We start from the raw sequence: 19,995 nt of genomic DNA on the forward strand, positions 1-19,995 counted from the left end.
AAAATTGGACCCACCTAGAGCATGCGCGACGAGATTGTATGTAGAAAATATACTGTACTTCACCTCGTCCCAGTTGAAACGATATCGCGCAAAAATATACATTACACTCAGTTCACCTGAAAAAGTTTAAAAAGTCCATTAAGGCGGATACTCACAGTACTTTACACAATTATTTAAATTAATGATTGTAGGCTTATATTATTGTGGTTACACGACATAATACGACGACTGTAGATACCACGAGTAAATAACTGGGTAACTGGGCAAAATTCGACAAGTCAAAATCATCAATTTAATCGTTGTAAACAGGGCGTAACCAAGACGCTAGCAAAAACTTAGCGTTACGGATATACTACCTAAACACAATCCAATACCAATAACCAATAACCATTTGCCTCATTTTGTAGTTTTAGTGATTTAGTATTTTTCAAACCCGCAATGTATAGCGTGCAAAACTCGGGTCAATGCCCCACATACCACGCGGCATTGACTCCGAGTTGCCTACTTATGCAACGTCGTTGACCTCTAGCGTCAGTCAGATGTCTTATTTGCAATAGGATAGATCGCAGTAAAGGTCTGATTCGGATTGAATAAAAAAACCGGCCAAGTGCGAGTCAGGCTCGCGCAACGAGGGTTCCGTAATTCAGTCGTATTTTTGCGACATTTTGCACGATAATTAAAAAACTATGATGCGTAAAAATAAATAAAACTCAGTTTTAGAATGCACATGTGAAGTCCTTTCATATGATACCCCACTTGATATAGGTAGTTATCTTACTTCGAAAATTGAAAATACTAATTATTAGTTTATGAATACAATTTAAATTTTTTTGTGCAAATTCACGGATTTCAGATTTTTCCTACCTTCCAAATTTCATGATTCTAGATGAACGGGAAATACTCTGTAGGTTTCTTGACAGACCGACAGACAGACAACAAAGTGATCCTATAAGGGTTCCGTTTTTCCTTTTGAGGTACGGAACCCTAAAAAATGTTAAAAAACAATCAACGAAAATGCCGGTGAGAATTCGCCTTAAAAATCATCAAAACGGGCGAAATCTGCGAAGTGCTCTCCCAGTATCATATTTGTTCCACAGTGATGGGACTAAATGTTTTATATCGCCATGCAATTTAAAATGAACATCAAATGAAAATCACGTACAAAATTCATAGGGGATAGATTGGATTTTTTGTGTGTTGTATATTTGATGAGTACAGAGCCCCAATAGCTCAACTGCTAAAGAAGTGGACTGAAAACCGAAAGGTCGACGGTTCAAACCCCGCCCGTTGCACTATTGTCGTACCTACTCCTAGCACAAGCTTTGCGCTTAGTTGGAGAGCAAAGGGGAATATTAGTCATTTAACATGGCTATTGGCTAATATTCTATTTTTTTTTTAAAGTACTCTCCACAGAAATCTAAATAACGTGATAGAAATGGTATAGTTATATCATCATCATCATCATCAACTGATAGACATCCACTGCTGGAAACAGGTAGCGTGTAGCGACTTCCACACGCCACGGTCTTGCGCCGCCTGAAGCCAGCGGATCCCTGCGACTCGTCTGATGTCGTCCGTCCACCTAGTGGGAGGTCTTACAACTAGGTGCGAGGTCGCCATTCCAGCACCTTGGGACCCCAACGTCTATCGGTTTTACGAACTATGCGCCCTGTCCATTGCTACTTCAGCTTCGCAACCCGTTGAGCTATGTCGGTTACTCTAGTTCTCCTACGGATCTCCTTATTTCTGATTTGACCACGTAGAGAAACTCAGCAATGAAGAATACGATGCAGAGAGAGCAGTGGCGTACACTCCATAGAGGCATAAATTTACTGCTTACTCTAGTTGTAATAGCTCAATGTTGTTTTTTTCATCTTGACTCACCAGTAAACATACTCCTACCTAACTAATGCCTACTCTGGATTCAAAATCTATCCGTGTGTGTGCGTGTGTCACTCTCAGTGGCGTGCACAGATTCGGAACAGGCTCCGTCTCTCTCTCTCTCTCTCAGAGAGAGACGGGTCCTTTTAAAATCCCATTAAAACCTGAAACCAGTTGCACGTAAGTAGGTATAAAATGCGTATAAAACGCAGTGAAGGCTGGCGCTGTCCGTTTTCATTCATTTCAATCCATGAGAGTGTTTCGAGGAGCGTCAATTACTGAATTGAGCTGACAGTAATGGAGTTACAGCGCAAAATGTTCCGTGTAGGCTAGGAGCTGATGACACTAAATGTTTCTCGAATGAACATTGGAAAAGCATCAAAATGACGTTTAATTTTTTTAAAGGTCTACTTCGTTATGCAACAGTTTTATTTTTGTCAGTTAAAGACCGAAGCAAAAATATTTATAATATTAATATATAAATAAAAATATTTTTAATTTATTTTTTAAACAAAATTCTTGGTTCTAACCTCTAGCTACGTCGCAATCTAGTTAATCCATAAAGATATTATTATATAGGTAGGGATAGGGGTAGTGGGGGTTGAAAGCTGGTAGGCAGGGCTGCCATTTTTAAAGTAAAAAATACCTAAAAATCCGTGTGCTAGGCTGAAGCGTGTGACGCAACTACAACATATAAACCAAATCGCGTCGAAGAAGTTCCAAGTTCGTTTGATTTTCAATTTTTATGCGGTTGATCTAGGCAATATTTGGGAATGCCAAGAGACTATGATTATTAATAAACTATTCATAGGCCAAACCTTCGACCTATCCCTAGCATATCTTCAAGTTTTCAAAACCCAGATGATAAACTTAAATAAAATCGACTGTTTTGTGAACAGAAGAGAAATGCATCGCCATCTCTTAGCCTACAAAGCAATATATCACAGCGCTATTAGTTAAAATGATATATAATACAAAATGCATACACGCGTGCAAAAACAAGGCAGTAAAATATTAAACAGGTTATTATGTCAGGTACGTAGATTGTATGTACGAGTACAATACATCCATTAATTAATTAACTTTTATTACCTGCATTTTCCTGAGTGCAACATAATCTACACAAGTAGGATTCTATTTATGGACTGAGAGCCAGCGCGTGCTAGACCTTATTGAACTTTAAGGGCGTCTGGCAGGGGGTTGCCACGACACTAGGTGTCTGGCAATGCATGAAGTGATTTCTAATACTATCCCGAAAAAACCGGCCAAGGGCGAGTCAGGCTCGCACAACGAGGGTTCCGTACTACAGTCATATTTTTTCAACATATTGCACGATAATTTGCAACTATAATGACTAATAACTATGATGCATAAAAATAAATAAAAATCTATTTTAGAATGTACAGAAGAAGACCTTTCATATGATACCCCACTTGATATAGTTATCTTACTTCAAAATTGAAAATACTAATTATTAGTTCATGACTACAATTTAATTTTTATTTGTGTGATGTAACCACAAATTCACAGTTTTTAGATTTATCCCCGAATGTCAGCTATAAGACCTACCTACCTGCCAAATTTCTTGATTCTAGCTCAACTGAAAGTACCCTGTAGGTTTCTTGACAGACCGACAGACAGACAGACAACAAAGTGAGCCTATAAGGGATCCGTTTTTCCTTTTGAGGTACCGAACCCTAAAAATATAAGAAAAATAGACTTTACTTTGACTGTGATCCTATAAGGGTTCCTTTTTAGGGTTCCGTGCCTCAAAAGGAAAAAGGAACCCTTATAAGATCACTTCGTTGTCATGCAAAAATCACGTCGATCCGTCGCTCCGTTGCGACGTGATTGAAGGACAAACCAACAAACAAACACACTCTCGCATTTATAATAGGGGTAGTAAATAAGGGTAGTATTACGTATCACATTATGTATCTACACCACACATAATATCTAAATGCACCAATCATAACAATTTTATCGCTGTTTACACCGATTGAGGTGAACCTATCAATAGATATCTACATATATTTGTTTTGACAAAACTAAGTAACAGGTATTTACTTTCCTAAACCTATCTAATAATGTCAAGAATACATTGTGTATAAAACTATTAATACAATCACTAATACATAAGTAGGAACACTGAACACACATCGTAAAACTGTAATACACATTACACACATTTGAAGCGGTGATATCCTAGTGGTTAAGATGTCCGATTTCTTTTCGGGAGGTCGTGGGTACGATGCCGGGCAACTTTTCAACCTCTAACTTTTCGGAGTTATGCTATACCGGTGAAGGAAAACATCGTAAGGAAACCTGCATGATGTAGCCACAAATTCACGGTTTACAGATTTATTCCTTTACTTGTGCTATTCATGAATTTCATGATTAACGGGAAGTACCCTATAGGTTTTCTTGACAGCCACGACGGACAGACAGACAGGCAAGAAAGTAATCCTGCAAGAGTCCCTTTTTAGGGTTCCGTAGTAAACTAGGAACCCTTATAGTTTCACCATGTCCATCCGTCTGTCCGTCTGTCCTTCCGTCCGTCCGTCCTCGATTAATCTCAGAGACTATTAGTGCTAGGAATCTGTAATTTGGGGGTGTAAATTTTATCACGCCGACAAAGTGGTGAAATAAAATTATGATAAATATTTTTTTAGTGTAGCTCCCCTACATGTAAAGTGGGGATGATTTTTTTTTCTCGTCTATCCCATAGTGTGGGGTAGGTATCGTTGAATAGGTCTTTTATAAAAATACTGTGGGTGTGGGAACATCATTTTTCGATTTCTAGATCCGTTTGTAAAATATGATGGGTTAAAGTGCTAATTTTTATTAGAGTCAAGTGTCCCGCCCCCCCTTTTCAGCCAAATGTTAGTAGGTACATATAATATAGGAACGTAAAAAAATTCACAGCAGTAGTATATATAATCAGTTTTAAAGGAAAACTATCATGGCAAAATAGGGTTCACAGGTTAAGGAGTTATATCTGTTTTTCGAGGATTGTGACTACGGAACCCTACACTGCGCGTGGCCCGCCACGCACTTGGCCGGTTTTTATTTTCTTTTGAGGTACAGAACCCTAAAAATTATATCGTTTTAGCAAAACAACATAATCTATACTTATAATATTCCTAATAAAAATCCTACAATATTATGTTATTTTATCAAACACTCGCTTCGTCGCTTCTCGGTCGTTGCACTTTTGACTTTTGAGTCCTGTAGAGTGTAGACTAAATTGTCGTTAAACTGGTATAGAGTATGGGAATTCCGGATTCCGTCCAATTAGTGGAGAAGCAAAGTTTAACAGGGTGGCAATATAAATTATGTTCTTGTAATATCTTAAAACGATAAATTGTTAAAATATACATACTTTTCATATAATATTTTTTATAAAAATTGAGATTAAATAAAAAAACCGGCTAAGTGCGAGTCAGGCTCGCGCAATGAGGGTTCCGTACTACAGTCGTATTTTTTCGACATTTTGCAGGATAATTCAAAAACCATGATACATAAAAATAAATAAAAATCTGTTTAAAAAATCACAGGTGAAGACCTGATATTCATACGATACCCCACTTGATATAGTTATCTTACTTAGAAAATTGAAAATACTAATTATTAGTTTATGACCACAATTTAATTTTTTTTGTGTGATGCAACCCTAAATTCACGGTTTTCAGATTTTCCCCCAAATGTCAGCTATAAGACCTACCTACCTGCCAAATTTCATGATTCTAGGTCAACGGGAAGTAACCTGTAGGTTTCTTGACAAACAGACAGACAGACAACAAAGTGATCCTATAAGGGTTCCGTTTTTCCTTTTGAGGTACGGAACCCTAAAAAGTATAATGCTTTATTTTTTATCTATTTAAAATGCTGAAAATGCTGATTTCACCGGTTTTCATCCACTTAACCCAGATTCCATCCATCTGTGCACCGGCTTTCGTTCACTTATTTGTATGAGGAAATTTACTATGGAAACGTGCATAATTTTGCACATGCGTATGTGAAATAGATAAATTTTGTATAGGAAAGTTTTAATTATTGTTATTTTTAACTTTAAATTTAAATTGTAGGTTTTTTTCGGGGGGCAAGGGTAAGATAAAAAAGGTAATTACGAAAATCCTCACCTAAGGTGGTGAAATGGGGGTTAGAAGATTAAGTATATGAAAGTCTTATGTTTTTGAAGTAAGCGACGTAAAAATCGGCATTTAGGTTACTCGCTGTAAATAATAAAAATCTTATTGCTATCTTGAAATTTGGAAGATAGGCTCTTTATCAGCTGTAAATATAAAGTAGGGCGAGCATAATAAAATAAACTAGAAATCAAAACGTGAAGCTCGCCCGACTTCAACATAAATTCACGTGTAGAAACAAAAGTTATTTTTTACATTTTGGTGTTTTTGGAAATCGGTTTTTTTTAATTTTCTTATTAATACAGTCCAAGACCCTATTGAGCTTTTGGTTCCTTACCTATAGATATTATATATTTCCGCAAAGTAACGCCTGCTTGTATACAAAACATCAATATTTTTTTTAAAGAATATTAGCCATGTTAAATGACTAATATTCCCCTTTCCTCTCTAATTAAGCGTCAGGCTTGTGCTAGGAGTAGGTACGACAATAGTGCAACGGGTGGAGTTTGAACCGTCGACCTTTCGGTTTTCAGTCCACTCCTTTATCGGTTGAGCTATTGAGGCTCTAAATATAATAATCTCTAATAATGGTAGGGGTATTTCTTGAAAATCATGAATACATACCCCACAGGGGTCCAAAGCTCAAGCACACCACAGTCATGATGAGACATATCCTTAGTCGGCGGTTGTTGGCGCCCTTCTTGAACGCGATATGAAATGTGTCCTTGAGACTCCGGAAGTCAAAGAATTCCATCAAAAATCCAATGCATCTTTTCTTCTTTTTCTGAAATTGTTGGGAAATAGGTACTAAATATTTATGATATTATAGTGTTTACTGTTTACCTACACTCTATGGAATATCAAGAATTACGAAGCCGGCCTAATTCAAACCTTCAAACAAAATCGTTTACAGCAAGTTTAAAATAATACCACCCCTGTGCCTCTCTGGGATTCAATCGTGCCGGTTCCGTATTATTTTTTGATATTGTATTTAAAAAACCGGCCCAGTGCGAGTCAGGCTCGCGCAACGGGGGTTCCGTACTACAGTCGTATTTTTTCGACATTTTGCACGATAATTCAAAAACTATGATGCAAAAAAATAAATAAATTTCTGTTTAAGAAATGCCAATAGGTGAAGCCCTTTCATAATATGATACCCTACTTGATATAGTTATCTTACTTACTTGTCGAAAAATACGACTGTATGCACGAACGGAACCCTCGGTGCGCGAGTCTGACTCGCACTTGGCCGGTTTTAGATACTTATGCTGGACCTTTTTACCCGTGGACCTTTAAGCCCCATCCTACCCTAAATAAAACTGAGTTTAATTAGTTATCAATAAGATTGGGCTTTATTCCATTCTGTGTACCTTACCACCGCACTCAGAGTCGCTAATTGTTACTTAAGATTGAGTTAAAACGAGACAGATTTATCTGAGAGATATCTCTGTCCCAATTTAACTACACTTAAGTAACGATTAAGCGACTCTGAGTACGGCAGTTAGTCATATTATAGTAATTGTATTAGAAATGCATAAACACTCATTATACTAATTCATATTGTTATCTCAATTACTGTTATCTGCGTCTGATGACATAATAAACAAGAACAGCACCTTTTCTTTAAACATTTTCTTTGGATAAGGTAGTTCTCATTCAAAAAAAATATTCTTCTGCTTCTTTTCTATATATAAAAAGATTGACTGACTGACTGATCTATCAACGCACAGCTCAAACTACTGGACGGATCGGGCTGAAATTTGGCACGCAGATAGCTATTATGACGTAGGCATCCACTAAGAAAGGATTTTTGAAAATTCAACTCCTAAGGGGGTGATATAGGGGTTTGAAATTCGTGCAGTCCACGCGAACGAAGTCGCGTGTCAGACAGACAACAAAGTGATCCTATAAGGGTTCCGTTTTTCCTTTTGAGGTACGGAACCGCAGTTGAGTAGTGAACCCGGAAAAATCGAGTGCTTTATGATTATTATTAAAAATCAGAACAAACCTTTTCCTTGCAGTCCAACCACGTATGATCCTTGATGGCAAATGTCACGTAACAGAAGTTCAGGAACTGGAACAGAGCTGATACCGAGAACACCCCGTAGTACCCTGTATACCTCAACAGCACCCCACTTAAACCCATGGCAATGGGAAAACCTACTGTCATACACAGACTCAATATTCCTATCCTAAACGTCCTCGTTTCCTTCGAAGTAATATCACTCAAGTAGCTAAAACAACCTAGTAATAGTGTGTACCAACTGCCAGTTAGCGATGGGAATATGACCTCCATAAAACCAGTCATCTCTACTGGGACTTCATAGAAAAAATACGTGTTAATCATGTTAAGCACACAAGCCATAAAGTCCCCAAAGATCGGCATTAGCATGCAGATTTTCCGCCTCCCGGTTTTATCACTCCAAGCTCCGATAAACAGCATTAAGATTGTAGGAACTATCGTAAGGATTACGCTTTTCCAAGCTTGCACTGATGCTACCAACTTCTGTACTTCATCCTCTTCTAAAGTTAAGTTATCCCGCTTTCTTAATCTCAAGTTGTTGCACACGGCCTCGCCGAATTGGAGATTAACTCTGCACGCTTTATCCAAATTTAAATTCTGTGTTGCCAGCATAGAGAGAATACTGGGAAAGACAAAGAAGCCTACAACGGGCTCGACTGTTATGTTAGATCTCACATATTGAAATTTTTCCCAACAGGTCATATTTTTTATAACAATTTTGGATTGAATCTTTAAGGGTTGTTGCTCTTCAGCATTTCCCGCGGAATCTTTTAAGTTTTCACGATCCATTTTTGTTTTGATGGAAATTTTCTTTATTATTTATTAATCACGTTTAACACATAATATTATCGCTATAAACAATAATTATTATTTTATTATTCAAAGCATGTTTTTAAGTGTCACGGACGCAACGACTGACTAAGATAAGTCGCGAAACTAAGTCGGCGTCAATACATACGGGTATCTAGCAGTCGATTGTCCGCAAACATCCTTTTTATTGTCATATAGCAGAGTTAGAAGTATCTGCAAACACCTATTGCAAATCCATACTTAATATTATAAATGCGCAAGTGTGTCTGTCTGTCTGTCTGTCCGTCTGTCTGTCTGTCTGTCTGCTAGCTTTTCACGGCCCATCCGTTTAACCGATTTTGATGAAATTTGGTATAGAGATAGCTTGCATCCCGGGGAAGGACATAGGCTACTTTTGATCCCGGAAAATTAAAGAGTTCCCACGGGATTTTTAAAAACTTAAATCCACGCGAACGAAGTCGCGGGCATCATCTAGTGGAAAATAAACCCACGGACTATTATTAAACAATACAGGTATTAGGTTAACCACCGGTATGGATACCTACTTGAAAACTAATCGCTGCAATCTATATAATATCTAAATTATATAAAAAGAAAAGGTGACTGACTGACTGACTGACTGACTGACTGACTGACTGATCTATCAACGCACAGCTTAAACTACTGGACGGATCGGGCTGAAATTTGGCATGCACATAGCTATTATGACGTAGGCATCCGCTAAGAAAGGATTTTTGAAAATTCAACCCCTACGGGGGTGAAATAGGGGTTTGAAATTTGTGTAGTCCACGCGGACGAAGTCGCGAGCATAAGCTAGTATATATATAAAAGGAAAAGGTGACTGACTGACTGACTGACTGACTGATTTATCAACGCACAGCTCAAACTACTGGACGGATCGCGCTGAAATTCGGCTTGCAGATAGCTATTATGACATCCGCTAGGCATCCGCTAAGAAAGGATTTTTCAAAATTCAACCCCTAAAGGGGTAAAATAGGGGTTTGAAGTTTGTAATGAAAGTCTGTCAGTTTTGAAGTGTCTATAAAGAAGTTTTGTAGTTAATATTTTTGCAATTAGCAGTACCTATGACATATTTTATTAAGCTCATTCTCGTATGTTAAAATCTCATAGTTAAAGATGTCCCTAAGGGTGTAAAATAGGGTTTTAAAATTTGTGTAGTCCACGCGGACAAATTCGCGGGATTAAATCTAGTACAGCAATATACAAAGGCTTCGAAGCGTGAAAGTCAATTATATTAATTATGTCAATTATATTAGGATTAAAATTTACAGCTATAGGTACCTATATAAATGAAAGACAATCATAAGTTTTACTATTTAATCCATTTTTAGTCACTGTAAATTAGTTTTAGGTTATATTTAAAAGTCACTAAACGTCCTTATTTACGTTCTCCATTTCTTCCACTTGCTTATTGTCCTCGCGCTGCTCGAAATACATCCATCTGGAATGAAACATCATCTTCTTTACTCTAAACTGTACTCTATACCTACTAGGTAGTTAGTAAATCTACCTATATTATGATTTCTACGCAAAAATACAAAAAAAGACTCATAAATAATTAATTACAAATTAATTTTATAGAATCGACAATAATAGTTTTTAAGCGGAGCCTATCTATTTATTTATGCAGAATAAATGAGAGAAAAATGTAAAACAAGTAAGTATTAAGTATTATTATTGCAGAGTTTACTTTAAAGCTATTTCAGATTGCCCAATACGTTGAATAGAGTATGGTGAAAATATAATAATAGCGGTAATTCCGGTTCATCTTCGCATATTTATGGTTTTTAAACAGCGTCACACGTTGCTAGACAGTGTTCCTTACTCAAGTCAAAAGTAAATAGAACTGGTCATGTGGTCAACTACAAACCAAAGTCGTCAGTCGTACCTTAGAAGGACCATCCCATCGGAATATGAGAGTGAAATGGAGACTGCAACTGTGTCTGGGCCCGGGGGTTTGATCCCGGGCACGCAACTTTTCGGAGCTGTGTGTACTTTAAGCAATGAAATATGACTTGCTTTAACGGTGAAGGAAAACATCGTGAGGAAACCAGCATGCTTAAGAAATCTCCATAATACTCTCAAGGTGTGTGAAGTCTGCCAATCCGGACTTGGGCAGCGTGGTAGAGTATGGCCAAACCCCTTCTCATTCAGAGAGGAGACTCGTGCTCTGTAATGAGCCGGCGATGGGTTGATCATGATGTCACGAGGACGCGAATTACTAGGAATTTAAATATTATTTAATTAATACGGTATATTTAATTTATATACCTACGGTATATTTAATGAATACGTTATATTTATATTTAATTGTACGGTATGACCGTCCCAGTCATTGATGTTGGAATCCTAGGGTCCCAGTTTACCCAAATATGGCCACAGCCGGGACGGTCATACCGGCACTCAGGAGGAAGACAGCGCCAGGCAGAACGTTCAGAGTCGCCATGTACACCCTGGAGTACAGCGAGCCGTAGACCAGAGGCGTCATCGCCTCCGCCAGCCCGAAGAGAGATTACAGCTTACCCAAAAATGGCCACAGCCGGGACGGTCATACCGGCACCCAGGAGGAAGACAGCGCCAGGCAGAACGTTCAGAGTCGCCATGTACACCCTGGAGTACAGCGAGCCGTACACCAGAGGCGTCATCGCCTCCGCCAGCCCGAAGAGAGATTACAGCTTACCCAAAAATGGCCACAGCCGGGACGGTCATACCGGCACCCAGGAGGAAGACAGCGCCAGGCAGAACGTTCAGACTCGCTATGTACACCCTGGAGTACAGCGAGCCGTAGACCAGAGGCGTCATCGCCTCCGCCAGCACGAAGAGAGATTACAGCTTACCCAAAAATGGCCACAGCCGGGACGGTCATACCGGCACCCAGGAGGAAGACAGCGCCAGGCAGAACGTTCAGAGTCGCAATGTACACCCTGGAGTACAGCGAGCCGTAGACCAGAGGCGTCTTCGCCTCCGCCAGCCCGAAGAGAGATTACAGCTTACCCAAATATGGCCACAGCCGGGACGGTCATACCGGCACTCAGGAGGAAGACGGCGCCAGGCAGAACGTTCAGAGTCGCCATGTACACCCTGGAGTACAGCGAGCCGTAGACCAGAGGCGTCATCGCCTCCGCCAGCCCGAAGAGAGATTACAGCTTACCCAAAAATGGCCACAGCCGGGACGGTCATACCGGCACCCAGGAGGAAGACAGCGCCAGGCAGAACGTTCAGACTCGCTATGTACACCCTGGAGTACAGCGAGCCGTAGACCAGAGGCGTCATCGCCTCCGCCAGCACGAAGAGAGATTACAGCTTACCCAAAAATGGCCACAGCCGGGACGGTCATACCGGCACCCAGGAGGAAGACAGCGCCAGGCAGAACGTTCAGAGTCGCAATGTACACCCTGGAGTACAGCGAGCCGTAGACCAGAGGCGTCTTCGCCTCCGCCAGCCCGAAGAGAGATTACAGCTTACCCAAATATGGCCACAGCCGGGACGGTCATACCGGCACTCAGGAGGAAGACGGCGCCAGGCAGAACGTTCAGAGTCGCCATGTACACCCTGGAGTACAGCGAGCCGTAGACCAGAGGCGTCATCGCCTCCGCCAGCCCGAAGAGAGATTACAGCTTACCCAAAAATGGCCACAGCCGGGACGGTCATACCGGCCCCCAGGAGGAAGACAGCGCCAGGCAGAACGTTCAGAGTCGCCATGTACACCCTGGAGTACAGCGAGCCGTAGACCAGAGGCGTCATCGCCTCCGCCAGCCCGAAGAGAGATTACAGCTTACCCAAAAATGGCCACAGCCGGGACGGTCATACCGGCCCCCAGGAGGAAGACAGCGCCAGGCAGAACGTTCAGAGTCGCCATGTACACCCTGGAGTACAGAGGGCCGTAGACCAGAGGCATCATCGCCTCCGCCAGCCCGAAGAGAGAGTTCACTTTACCTGTAAAATAAAAGTGTTAAAAAACCTGTGACGCTTGAATTTTTAAAACCAAATCCGTACGGGATTGCATTTTTTTGAAAATGAGTCGGCAAAAGGTGTTTATCATAATATTATTCGCCTGTTTGCGCCTACATGTTGTTTCAAAAAACTTGATTTTTGACAACAAAAATTTGGCCATGGCTGGAAATTAGTTTCTATCGTGTTAAGAAGGCGGATGGTGTGTTCTGTGGAATTAACCGTCCAGTATCATAGATTAAGAAACAATGTGAACTGAATGTAAATTTTATCATTAATCAGTACCCTTATTATAAATGCGAAAGTGTGTTTGTTTGGTGGTTTGTTGGTTTGTCTTTCAATCACGTCGCAACGGTGCAACGGATTGACGTGATTTTTTGCATGGTTGTAGATAAGGACCTGGAGAGTGACATAGGCTACTTTTTATCTCGGAAAATCAAAGAGTTTCCACGGGATTTAAAAAAAACCTATTTCCACGCGGATGAAGTCGCAGGCAAACCACCAAACCAACAAACAAACAAACATACTTTTGAATTTATAATAGGGGTAGTGGTTCATCATCACTATGATGACCAACCCGTTGTCGCCGGCCGGGGGACTAAGCACAGGTCTCCTCTCAGAGTGAGAAGCAAACGAGTGAAGGCTCTATAGGCCATAGTCCGCCAGGCGCCATGCTAGCCAAGTGCGGATTGGCAGACTTCGAACTTTATGGAGTACTCTCAGGCATGCAGGTTTCTTCACGGTGTTTTCCTTCACCATTAAAGTACAAGTGATATTAAATTGCTTAAAACACACATAATTCTTGAAAGTTAGATAATATGCGTTCCCAGTATCGAACTCCCGACCTCCCGAATAGGAGGCGGACGGACGTCTTAACTACTAGGCTATCATCTAACTAATATAAGTAAAAAAATCGGTCAAGTGCGAGTCGGTCTCGCACACGAAAGGTTCTGTACCATCGTACAACAAGTAACACTTTTTTCTTAGCGGTAATTTTGATTCTTTTATTATTTGTTGCTATAGCGACAATACAAATACACATACTGTGAAAATTTCAACTCTCTACCTATTTAGGGTTCACTAGATACAGGCATACAGCCCGCTGACAGACTGACAGACGGACGTAAACAAACATACATACCTACTATAAAAATACAAACCATATACTTGAAAATGACATCAGCAAAGGATTGTTTTATTATATACCTAAGTAATTCATACGAGAAATTAATACCTTACATTAATTTACTTAAATAGATTATAGATAAAGGATATTATCTTATCTATTAAGACTTTTGTCTCTTCACACCTTCACTTGCAGCAATTCCAATAATTGCAATGTCTTAGTTTAATCTACATACAAAATAGGTGCGGTGCATCGCAGCTTTGACTTTAATATCAATAAAAAAACCGGTCAAGTGCGAGTTGGACTCGCACACGAATAGTTCCGTACCATCGTACAAGACATACCTAACTCTTTTATGTAGAACACTGCAAGTTAATGACGGACTGCGCCATCTATATGTGATTTAGTAAATTGATTTGTTCATGAACATGTTCATTGGTGAAGGAAAACATAGCAAGGAAGCATGCCTGAGAGTTATCCATAATGCCCTCAAAAGTGCCAACCCGACAGAAGGGAAAACTTAAAACTATGAAATAACAGCGGGTTTTTTAGAGTTCCGTACCTGAAAAGGAAAAACGGAACCCTTGTAGGATCACTTTGTTGTCTGTCTGTTATGAAACCTACACGGTACTTGACCTAGAATCATGAAATTTGGCAGGTAGGTAGGTCTTATAGCAGATATTCGGGGAAAAATCTGAAAACCGTGAATTTGTGGTTACATCACACAAAAAAAATTAAATTGTGGTCGTAAACTCATAATCAGTATTTTCAATTTTCGAAGTAAGATAACTATAGGTATCGAGTGGGGTATCATTTGAAAGGTCTTCACCTGTGCATTCTAAAACAGATTTTTATTTATTCTTATGAGTTTTTGGTTTATCGTGCAATATGTCGAAAAAATACGACTGTACTACGGAACCCACGGTGCGCAAGCCTGACTTGCACTTGGCCGGTTTTTATCATTCACGAAACTCGAGAACTCTGCTAAAAATAAATGAAAGAAAACGAATATAAAATATTCATTCATGTTAGAATGTAACATGAACTGCATAGAAATATTATGTTACTGGCATTCTTGAATTACACATGCGTACAATTTGCTGAACTATTTCAGTTGTTTTTTTTTTAATTTTCGGTTTGTAGGTTGCTAGGGAGGATTTACACATCATATGTAGAGCAAATAAAAAATAGAAGTTACAAAAGTTACATAAGTAACATATAAGTTGTTATATACGTTTGTAAGTACTGATTTTCTAAAGAAATCATTCTGGCCATTCAACCACGACAAAAAATCATTGTAGATCATAAGGATTTTTATTTATTTTATTTATTCGTACTAAATAAATTGTAACAATAAAAAGAATTTATAAGTAAGAAGATTTTCCATTGAATATTCCTAAATTGAGATTAGATAAGCTTCTCGATAAAAATAATAATAAATGCTCTTTGAAGCGGTAATAAATGTAGGTACAGAAAAAATAGTAATTCAATAAGAAAAGCAGGCCACCAAAACAAAAGAAAACAAACATTAGCTGATGTGCCCCGACCTAATAATATGTATAGGTATAAGTGCCGCAAATTGCTATTGCGCTGGAACCATGTCTCATTTAAGTAAAAATATACCATCAGCTCGAAATTTCAGTCTAGTGCTGACGTCACTAAAATGGCGGCCAAATAAATATATAAAAAATCTCAAATCAATGAAATAACAATATGAAGTATAAATTCTATGCGTTTTTTTATCATGTCCCGAAAGTTAAAAAAATCTCAAATGAATGAAATCGATCTACTTAATTTCTAGAACACTTTTTGCGCTGAAACATATCGCGCGCAACGTAGCGCCTAACATAAAAAATGACAGATTTTAATTCATACGTTTGTAACATAACACCTCCGTAACACAGTGTCTAGAAGCAATGCAACGTTTCAATGGGTTTCAATAGAAAAGTTAAAAAAAATTGTCAATGACATATTGTTTTACGCATGATTTCCGTGCCATTCGATAGAGGCCTGTAACTCGAGCTACTATAGCTTAATATGCACAGCTTAGCAATCATACAGTTACACCAGGAAAATTTACAAAGTATACGATTACAACTTACAATGCAAGTTTAACTCATAATCTAGTTTTATTATTGTTCATTCGAAAAGTGCGAAACGTATTATAAACATTCACTTTATTAAAGATATTTGACCTTGATTTTGACTTGTTTAGACTGCATAGTGCATAGGCTTTGCTTTCGCCTACGTTCAGTACATAAATAAGTACCTTTAACACGAAAACTCATACAACACAAAAAAAACATATCTTAAACCCTAATAACTTTCATGAATTTTCAAGAAATACACTGCGTACTGCGTACTTTCGCGGAATGTTCTGTAAATCTCTAAGCCACCAACCACCATGTTGATATTTCCAGATCCTCTACCGGGCTCACAAACACGCGTGTGATACGCGTCTCGCCATCTCCCACTTTTGCACTGTGCAGTGCGCATTACCGAACTGTATGATTGCTAAACAATGATACTATGCATCGCTTGTAAGAACCTACAGAAACTACTAGAAAAATGTTTTATTATAAATCCTTTGAAACTCAAAAATCATATCAATATGCTGCCCAAAATTTAAAAAAAACTACAAAAATTAAAAATTATGTTTATCAAAAGGAAGGGTTCCTTTTTAGGGTTCCTTTATAAGATCACTTCGTTTTCTGTATATCTGTTTGTCTGTCTGTCCGTCTGTTCCTCGTGTCTGTCAAGAAAACCTAGAGGGTACTTGCTGTTGGCCTAGAATAATGAAATTTGGCAGGAAGGTAGGTCTTATAGCACAACATTCGCATTTATAATATTAGTACCGTAAAACGGGGTGAATAGGTACGAAATCTAACTTCGCATTGAAATTTACGGATGTTTTGGTACAAATTATGATGCTTTAACTGTTTGTAAGCATCTCCGGTTGTAAGTATTCTAAGGAATCATCCAAAAAATATAAAATAATGATAAATTACTGGTATATTTTAATCAAAATATATGCTGTCCCTATTTATACTTGATCCGGGGTGTAACGGAATGGCAAAGGGGTGAATAGGGAAAAAAGGTTAGGGTTGTCAAACACAAGTTAGCTCTATCCTCTAATATTACTAAACTAGCTTATGCTCGCGACTTCGTCCGACACAAATTTCAAACCCCTATTTCAACCCCTTAGGGGTTGAGTTTTCAAAAATCCTTTCTTAGCGGATGCCTATGTCTTAATAGTTATCTTCATACCAAATGTTATTATACATGGCATAGTAGGTATCAAATCTTTAAAAAAAAGCAACCGCCGAGTTTCTTGCTGGTTGCTGGCATTCCGAATCAGTGGTTTGACGATTCAAAAATAAATAAATAAAAATATTTTTTATTTAATTAAACTGTTACAAGTAGGTAGTGTAGTTACCTATACTTGTAAAAGTTTAATTGAATAAAAAATATTTTTATTTATTTATCAATATTAAACAGTAAAATGCCATTTAACTAAATTTTACTAGTCGACTACACAAGAAGGAAGAATTTTTTTGAACAATTTAATTAAATATTTAAAGTGACAGCCCTGTCCCTATATAAACCTTACTGTTCCTATTTAACCTTGATTCGTTCCAATTCAGTAAGTATAGCGTTCCTATCCACCCCTTTCCCGTACCTATAATCCCCATGGCAAAGCCAAAACCACTTGGTTTCCAATTTTTTACAGAAAAATATGTAACATTTAGACAAATCTGCTTTTGTGACGCCTCTTAGATAAATGTTTAATGATTTCTAATAGTTTTTCTACTGTTTTATTCTCGTACTGCGTCAAAGTAAACAAAGTTTTGAGACCTACGGCTTAGCGTGTTTTGAACAACGTTTTTGCAATGACGCTTTCGTTATTTTAATGTCAATTTGTCTCTGGTTCAGTGATGCCAAATAAAAGATCAAATATTCTACTATAGGGAAAAACAATGCTACCAAAATTCTAAGCTGTTTTGGGTATTATTTTTACGTTCAAATCTCATTCCCAGTTTTGTCCCTATTCACACCCCGATTCCTATTCACCCCGTTTTACGGTACGAATATTAAAAATTAAAAATAACTATAAATACATTAATAACATATACATAAGCTGTGATAGCCTAGTGGTAAGGACGTGCGCCTTCTAATCGGAGGTCGGGGGTTCGATCCCGGGCACGCACCACTAACTTTTCGGAGTTATGTGCGTTTTAATTAATTAAATATCACTTGCTTAAACGGTGAAGAAAAACATCGTGAGGAAACCTGCATGCCTGAGAGTTCTCTATAATGTTCTCAAAGGTGTGTGAAGTCTACCAATCCGCACATGGCCAGCGTGGTAGACTATGGCCAAAACCCTTCTCACTCTGAGAGGAGACCCGTGTTCTGTAATGAGCCGGCGATGGGTTGATCATGATGATGATGATGATAAATATATTGCCTTTTTTATATTACATAAAGCACTATAAATTCATTATTTGTCACAACAAATATAACTAAACGTGACAAAATGCACTATGATTACGAAGTAAAGTACCTACCTACTTACTAATAAATTATTTCACATAAAAAATATTAAAATAAGTTAACACTATGGAAACTTGTTATAAGTCGTCTTAAAACAAAAGTATACAGGATGTTCGGTGAAACTAATTTTCATTCATTTAGCTAGTTTTCAATTTATTTAAAACTAGATGATGCCCGCGACTTCATACGCGTAGCTTTAGGGCTTTTAAAATCCTTTTAAAACTCTTTAGGTAATTTTTTGGGATAAAACGTAGCCTTCTTCATTTCTCGGGATGTAAGCTAACTTTGTACCGAATTTCATCAAAATCGGTTAAACTGTTGGGCAGTGAAAAGCTAGCAGACAGACAGACAAACGGACACAGACAGACACATTTTTGCATTTATAATATTACTATATTAGTATGGATACATTTTAATTAAACTGTCCTTTAAGCCGGTATCATAATGCATTCAAATAGGCCGTCGATAAATTATTATTTTTTATTGCTGTTCACAAATTAATGCTCTTTGATAAGTAGACGAGGAAGAGTTGAAGGACGTCTAAAATTCTATGATATAATATATTATGTACAGGAGGATGTTCGAAAAAAGTCACGATCCTATTATAAGGTTTTTTTTTTGTAAAAAAAAATTATAATGCACTCGTAATATAATAATTTCTATCTCGCAATTTCGATATATTAACGCACAGCTTAAACTACTGGACGGATCCGACTGAAATTTGGCATGCAGATAGCTATTATGACGTAGGCATCCGCTATGAAAGGATTTTTGAGAATTCAACCCCTAAGGGGGTGTAATAGGGGTCTTAAATGTGTATAGTCCACGCGAACAAAGTCGCGAGAATAACCTAGTAATATTATAAATGCGAAAGTTTGTCTGTCTGTCTGTCTGTCTGTCAGCTAGCTTTTCACCAACAGTTTAAGTTATAACCGATTTTAATGAAATTCAGTACAGAGTTAGCTTACATCCCGGGAAAGGACATAGGCTTTTTATCCCGAAAAATGACCTAAAGGATTCACACAGGATTTTTAAAAAACCTAAAGCCACGCGGATGAAGTCGCGGGCATCATATAGTTTTTTTTAATAAGAATAGCAAACAAATGAGCAGACGTGTAATGTGGTGTATTTTTTTCAAAAACCATGGTAATTTATTCAAAAATTCTATTAGAAAAATGTTAGTTAAGCTTTTCAACATTAGAGTAAATTCTGTTTTTAAAATATTTGCAGTATTCCCGAAACATACTTACAATATTTTTTTCATCGTTAAAGCGAGTAATATTTAATTGCTTTTAAAACGCTCAGAACCCCGAAAAGTGCTCGAACCTAGGACCTCCGAATAGGAGGCCGACGCCATAACGGCTAAACAATCACCGCTTTAATAAAAAATAGACTTACCTAATTCTTCACTAGTCACCAACTTGGATGCGATGGAGCGCATCGCTATGAACGATGTCCCATTGAAGATCTCTACCAGGGGTGCT

General features: G+C 38.3%; 1 protein-coding gene across 1 annotated transcript in view; it reads right to left on the reverse strand.

The window, feature by feature from the left end:
• The window catches only part of LOC117982341 (uncharacterized), a 41,957-nt gene that overhangs the window by 10,678 nt on the left and 11,284 nt on the right, over window positions 1-19,995 (reverse strand). The window contains exons 5-9 of the mRNA XM_034968696.2: window positions 19,910-19,993; window positions 12,663-12,819; window positions 8,038-8,674; window positions 6,654-6,813; window positions 15-116 (exon numbers count right to left, since the gene is read on the reverse strand). Of these exons, the coding sequence (XP_034824587.2) occupies window positions 15-116; window positions 6,654-6,813; window positions 8,038-8,674; window positions 12,663-12,819; window positions 19,910-19,993 (1,140 nt within the window). The remainder of the gene's footprint in view (window positions 1-14; window positions 117-6,653; window positions 6,814-8,037; window positions 8,675-12,662; window positions 12,820-19,909; window positions 19,994-19,995) is intronic.

Source organism: Maniola hyperantus, chromosome 5, assembly GCF_902806685.2.
Source record: "Maniola hyperantus chromosome 5, iAphHyp1.2, whole genome shotgun sequence".
NCBI classification, from domain to species: Eukaryota; Metazoa; Arthropoda; class Insecta; order Lepidoptera; family Nymphalidae; genus Maniola; species Maniola hyperantus.